This window comes from Miscanthus floridulus, chromosome 10 (assembly GCF_019320115.1).
Source record: "Miscanthus floridulus cultivar M001 chromosome 10, ASM1932011v1, whole genome shotgun sequence".
Classification (NCBI taxonomy): Eukaryota; Viridiplantae; Streptophyta; class Magnoliopsida; order Poales; family Poaceae; genus Miscanthus; species Miscanthus floridulus.
In genome coordinates this window covers 127,761,360-127,768,470 of record NC_089589.1, presented here as the reverse complement: position 1 = coordinate 127,768,470, position 7,111 = coordinate 127,761,360, and the positions used below count along the sequence as shown (strand labels likewise).

General features: G+C 46.3%; 1 protein-coding gene across 1 annotated transcript; it reads right to left on the bottom strand.

Annotated features, from left to right (window-relative positions):
- Window positions 1-5,023: 5,023 nt before the first annotated feature.
- On the bottom strand, window positions 5,024-6,823 carry LOC136485655 (9-beta-pimara-7,15-diene oxidase-like). The gene is made up of 2 exons (XM_066482502.1): window positions 5,885-6,823; window positions 5,024-5,716 (listed from the first exon to the last, which is right to left on the bottom strand). The coding sequence occupies exons 1-2, from the start codon at window positions 6,821-6,823 to the stop codon at window positions 5,084-5,086; spliced, it is 1,572 nt and encodes a 523-aa protein (XP_066338599.1). The 3' UTR covers window positions 5,024-5,083.
- Between the last annotated feature and the right edge of the window lie 288 nt (window positions 6,824-7,111).

Below are 7,111 nucleotides of genomic sequence, written 5' to 3'. Positions count from 1 at the left end.
CTAGAATTATGCAAGGGTATCAATGTCTCATAAAGTGCCGATACAATAAATAAGATTACACGTTCAGCAAGGATTGGATAGCTAATATCGCACGCAGGCGAATCTGGTCGGCTTCTTCCATTTCTTTGATATCGTCATCGGCAGCACCCTCCACAGGCTTGAGTTTCTTCTTCATGGCTAAAGCTTTGCGAGCTTGGATATCTCTTTCTTGCTGAAGGGCTTTGACGGCATTGGGTAGCTGGCTTTCTTCTTGTTGAGCATGAGTTAAGGCTGCATCGATTTCTTTCAATTCAGCCAATAGAGCTGCCTTCCTTGCCGATAGATCCAAGATTTTCTGCTTAAGTGCAGCACCCGAAGTCTGCAAGTTGACGATGCCCTTGTGCTTCTCATCAGCTGATTTGTTTCAGTTGTAGCATCTCTTCTTTAAGTTGAGCTTGAGCTGCTCTATCGGCAATGCGCTGAGCAGCCCGTTGATATTGCAGTTGACGGCTTTCTAAGTGAGCTGCTGGGAAGAGTATTTCTTCGACATCGGCAGGGACCTGGCCACGAATTGTTTTGAAAATTGCCTTTGCGGGGTCCGAGTCATCTACCAGTTGGGCGGTACCTTGCTGTAGCAAGTTCAGGAGGGTTTCCAACTTGGATTTAGTCTCTGCCGATATTGTTCCCAGTGCAAGGGAAGAACTTGTTTCCTCTCCATCGTCGTCAGAAATGTCAATGGCAAAGGAAAATAGGCTGTTCGGGGAATCTTGTTCCTGAGAGAAAGACAAGGAGATCAGTCAGGGGTAAGTATGAGTATTGTAAAATCAGATAGGTTGATCGGTTTACCTGTTTCAAGGCAATTTCCTGTGCTTGACTGGAGGAAGCAACCTGGAGTATGTCGTGTGGATCGGCTGAGCTTGCCGATGGGATATCCTCTGTGACTTCATCGGTGGTGGGCTCTTGAGGTATGATGACCGATGACATTGGGGCAGATGTAGGGATCGGCATAGACCTTTGTCGTTTTGGCTGTGCTTCAGTATCTGTTGAAGCTTTGCGCTTTGCTTGGACATCGGCAACGATTGGCTGGGGGGCATCGACACTTGTTGGTTGTAAAGCTTGGGCATCTGGTACGTTTGCCGATGTACCCAATTGTTGCTGCAAAACAAGTGTAAGATATGGTATTTAACGGATAAAATGTAAAGTCAAGAAGCTACCTCTGAAGGAGTGGTGCTTGATATCGGCGGAATTGCCGATGACGATCCAGTAGCAGCTCTTACCCCCTGATGATTAAGGTTAATATAATTTGTGATCGGCATAAGTGAAAATAAACAAGGTTGTTACCTTAAAGGCTTTGACCAAGGTTGTAGCAGCGGCCGATGGAGTAGCCCTGGATGTAGCCAATTTGGACTTAGAAGTGATGGTCTTGGTACGAATCTTCTGGTGGGTCAAAGCGGCTAAGGTGGGAGCGTTGTAGCCGATCGGCGATGTTGGGGAAACAGGCCGGAGGTTGAAGGGTTTCCCACTTTTGCTCACCGATGGTGCTGGGTTGTTAACCTGTTACAAGGGAGTCAGTTACTGATAAATGAAGGGAAAAGCAGAAGGGAGTTAAAGGAAACTTACCGCGTCGTCAGGGATGGCATATTCAGGGTCGATCATGTGCCGATATGTGTGAGCAGAAGTTGCGAACAGTTGCTCTTTCCACTCTCGCCACCATTGCTTGTATGACTCGGTGATGAAAGATATTGGTGTCCAGGTGGATATATCAACATCTGTAGTATCGGCATCAGGAGAAAGTTGTACTACCTTGTTCCAGTCTGTTCCGCAGGTGATTGTTTCCCTGGGTTTGATCACATCGGCAAAGCAGAGTTTGATTGGCAGTTGCCCAAAAGCCAATTGGCGGGATACTGCCGATGGGTTGTAAAATTCATATGTAATGTTGGTGTTTTTCCCGCTGCCGAATGTGTTTACTGGAATTGCCCTGGGAGTGATGATAGCCATCATGAGCTCATTATCTTGATTCAGAGTGTCATCGGCAAAGTTGAAAAGAAGGGGGAATCTGTTTTCTTCGTCGATATAAGGCACCCAGGCCCTATGATCACGAGAAAGACCATTATAGAAGCTTTGAAAGAATCTGCCGATTTGGTCTTCGTTGGCTTCTGTTCCAGGAAGGACAATTATGGCTTCACCAAAATTGAGGGGTGAGCGTGTTGCCGATTCATCATCCCCGAGCACATAATCTTCAGCAATTTCTCGTGGGAATTGTTGAGCAAAAAAGTCCCATTGCAAACGTTTGTGCATATGGGCATTCAGCCACATGTTGATAAACCACCACGGGCCTCCCAGGTTGCCGATGGGTTCGCCAAGCAAAAGTTTCTGAGACACTTGGTGAAGAAGATGATAGGTGGAGCTCAGAAGGTATCGGCCAAGAGGAAACCTTACGCCATTAGCCAAAAGTTCAGCTGCAGGGAGGAAGGCGTTGGTTGGTCCTACTGATCGACCACAGAAGATAAATTTTTCTAACCACATATTCAGGAATGTGGCATGTTCCCTCTGGCTAGGTGTCCCGGTTTTCTGGTATTCTTGAATATATCCTGTCCAACCGCCGATGTTACGGGTATTCACTCTATATTCAGGCTTTCTACCATAGATGGAGCCTTCATCGGCAGTTGAGATGTCCAAGCCAGTAAGCATGTGGACATCGGCAAGGGTAGGAGTAGCTGGGCCATGTCCAAACATAAAAGTATTGGTCGTATCTGACCAGAAATAAGCAGCTGCAATTATCATTGATTCATTTTTCTGCATATCGGCAATAGAGAGCCTGATACATTGGTCTAACCTTCGTTCTGCCCAGTATACTTGCATCGATCTATTAACCCTCAAATACCAATCTTTCCACCCTTTGGTGGTTTTGGGCCAAGATCGGAATGTGTCTTTCCACAAATTCAGAGAGAAATTTTGGGCTCTAAAGGGAATTCTGTTAACCTCTGCGTTGATCAGATCGGTTGGATCTGGGTTGCCCATTGGTCCAAGGCATTGGACGTGCGGCTGATCGGTTGGGATAATTAATTTGTTGCGCAGTTCCTAAGGTTATGGAATCCAGAAAACAGAAGAAAGGAAAAATCACCAACTGAATAAATTTGCAAAAAGATCAAAGTAAAAGGTAATGGAAGTGGAGCGAACCGCGGGAACGTCGAAGTTGATGGCCATTGTCTTGAGGAAGGTGGAGATACGAGCCGGGAACTTGAAGTTAGCGCCGGAGAAGGGTTCTTGTTGGTTGAGGTCGCGCGGTTGTTCGTCGGAGTCGCCGCCGGAGAGAGAGAATGCCAAGGATTGGAGGCTGAAGATAGAAAATGAGGGTTCCGGAGAAATCTATTTATAAGCCGCCCAGAATAAGGGTATTTTGGACTTATCTCTATGACGCGCGCATATAGGTCAAGGCGGTGCAGGGGGATATGGTAACTATTCGCGCGATAATCAGGGGATTGTACAGATGAGTTGATAACAAGTAATCATGACTTGGAAGGGATATTGATACATGATATTTTAATTCTGAAAATGGCAGCATTATCATGTTAAGATCTTGCCGATGGGTTATTGTTTTGGTATCTCAATCAAGGCAAGAATGGTTGGCGATTGTGCGATATTTACTGAAGTGCGTGAATCAAGATTAGATTTGATTGGATTTGATAACAAATCAAGTTTTGGCTTGGAGAATGAGTTACGGTAATTGGGCAAAGGCAAGCGTTATCTGGAGTAAATTTCGGAGCATTAATGGTTTTATACTCCGAAATTGGGGGGCATGTGTTGACACCGTTTTTTGCACGTGTCAAAATAATCGGAGTGGACTAATCGGCAAGGGGAAAGTTATTGAATACTTTGATAGCCAATGAAAGCCAGTTTGTAAAAATGGTTGCCGATAGCTGGTGATGATCGATGGAAAGGTTGATTTGGACTCGGGCGTTGCCGATGAGGTTGGAGGAGTTGTTGTCGATGCCGATGAAAGGAGGCTTGAAGATTACTGCCGATGAAACAGGGAGTATGCCGATGAAGGAAGACTTGAAGACTACTGCCGATGAAACAGGGAGTATGCCGATGAAGGAAGACTTGACGACTACTGCCGATGAAGCAGGGAGTATGCCGATGGGAAGGAGGACAGTGAGATTTCCATCGTAATTGAGGCGGACAGGGAAATAGATAGGAGTTGATTTCCTTTTCTGTATTTGTTAGGTTATGATTCGTGTAAGAGTCACGTGTTTCCTTAGATATAGGATTGGTGTCCTAGTTGTGTTTGGTTGTGTCTCTTTAGATCAGGGTATAAATATGGAGTAAGGGGCAATGTAATAGACAATATATGAATCAATATCAAAAACCAACTTTTACTCCTATTTGCATCTACTTACTTTTCGGCGACTTCGTCAATTTGCATACTTTTTTCTTTTTTACGAGTTCTCATTGATTCGGCGAGCTGCATCGCTTCAGTGCGACCTTCGACGATTCTCGAGTTCCGCGTGAGCACCTCTTGGCCGCGACTTCCGGGCGTATCGCTGTTGTCAGGACCAAAGTGTTCGTATCTTCATCCTTGTCGATTAGCAGGTCAAATCGACTGGCACGCTTTGGATATCGATTCGGGTATTAGCCCTTTGTGTTTGCAGATCACTTTTGCATCAACACCATGGGCAGTTGGAAGCCTGACACGCATCTTTACAATTGATGGCATAGTGTTAGTTTCGAAAACCGCCCATGAAACCCATTTTTGACAGATCCTAAAATCATTCAACAGTAGGGAATGTATAATGAAGATCCTGTAACATTCGTGCGTAGGACCAATTCACAAAGCAGTAGCAGCAAACGTATCATGGTTGTGTTTTTTTATTTGTGTAGAAGTTGAACAGAAGTGTATTTACTCTTCATACTTATCGATAAACAAACATTTCATTTACACCACACAAATAAAGTTACAATGCCATGATACGTTTAGATTTGTGGTACAATTTAGATCTGTGGTGTACTTTGCACTAAAACCTTCAAATTGCTTTCACATTAACCCACGCGATAAGAATAGGACCACCACAAAATCTTGTACTGTTCAATTTCACTACAATCTTCAAATTTCAAATGGAATTGGAACATCATAAGGCGTCACGACAAGGTGTAGTTGGTTGCGTCTCTTTGCTGTTGCACCAACTATTGTTTCCATGTCAAGCTCCTCCGGAACCATTTTTCCCGGTAGGCTCCAATCAAAGTAGTAGAGGAGCCGTGCCACGATGAGCTCCAGTGCCGCCATTCCGAAGCCCAAGCCAGGACACATCCTCCTTCCACTGCCAAATGGCAAGTAATAGAATTCCGAACCTTTGTAGTCAGCCATAGAGTTCTCAAATCTTGTTGGCCAAAACTCCTCAGGATCTTCCCAATACTTTGGGCTTCTTGCCATTGCCCATGCATTGATCACCACCGTAGAACCTTTGGTGACCTCAAACCCACCGATGTCACAGTTATCTCGGCAGAGACGGGGTATGAGAAGGGGAAGAATCGGATGAAGCCGCAATGTCTCCTTGATCACCAGCCTTGTGTAGTGTAGCTTGTCCATATGAGACTCATGATGACGTGGGTTTATATTCTTAAAGGCTTCACGCACCTCTTCTTGTGCCTTTGCCATCTCTCTCGGATGTCTCATGAGCTCGGACATGACCCACTCAGCTAAAGTTGAACTTGTTTCTGCCCCTCCTGTGAATAAATCCTGCATACAATTGATATAAAAACAATGAAAATCATGCTGGAAGAAAAACATTTGCTCATATATACCCTGGTACTTATAAGTTACAACTTTCAGTTCAAAAAGGAGATTCAGATTAACCTGCTGACAATTTTTTGGTAGTATATATAAACATCACAGTGCAGGACTTACCATAATGATGGCCTTGATGTTGGCGTTCTTGAAAGGGAATTCAAGCTTCTCCTCGTCCCGGACCTTAAGCATGATGCTCAGAAGATTATCTTCTCCAGCCGCCTCATCCTCTGCTCCACCATTTTCGACCATCCTGTCCTTCCTCCTCGCCTCACACTCCTCGATGATCTTGTCGAACAATTCATCGAGCTGCCGGTGCGCCCTCCACATCCGGCGTCTCATCCCGGTGACGACGTCCACGAACCGCAGCGACGGGAAGACGTCCGAGAGGCAGAAACCGAAGCTGTGGCTCAGCACCATGGCGACCGCCGCATGGAACTGCTCTTTGCGCTCTTCGCTGCAGACGTCGCCGAAGGTCGCTAGCCCCGTGATGGTGTTCGTGCACGACACCAGCATCTTGCCTATGTTCACATCAGCTTTACCTCCAGCAGCGGCGGCAGCGGTGGCATGGATCTCCGTGACCAGGGACATGGTCTCACTGTCCCTGATGGGCGCCAGCTGCCGGACCTTGCTCGTGCTGAGCAGCTTGAGCACGCAGAGTTTGCGCAGCGCGCGCCAGTATTCGCCATAGGGAGAGAAGGCGAGGTCGAGGCCGCCGTAGCAGATGATCTCCGGCGCGATGAGCGCCGGCCGCGACGCGAAGGCGACGTCGTTGGTCTGGAGAACCTCCTGTGCAGCGGCCGGCGAGGAGACGACGACAGTGTCGATCTGCCCCAGCCGCAGGTACATCACCGGCCCGTGCTTCTCGGCGAGGTCCCGGAGGGCGGCCTGTGGCTGCGAGGTGATCATGTGGTGGATGCTACCCACGAAGGGGATGGACCATGGACCCGGTGGCCATCTTTTCTTGGAGTTTGCTCTCGATCTGTGCCTGTATGATGACACAATGATCAGCAGTGAAAAGGGAAACAGGAAGACGAGGGCGAGTCCGCTTATCTCCATGCTGGATGCTTAAGGTCATTAGCATACGAGATTACTTTTACTTATAGAGGTGTATCTAGTTATTTTATAGTATATATAAAACTATGGTAAAATAGATACCTACTCCAATTGATGCAGTTCAACTGCCCTGCTGCAGCTTCTGAACTTTAAGGAAAGTTACTTACAGAAATTAACTACTCTCTCTGTCCCAAATTATAATTCGTTTGACTTTTTTACGCCAAATTTGACCACTCATCTTATTCAAAAAATTTATGCAAACATAGTCAAATTTAAGTTATTCTTGAAGAA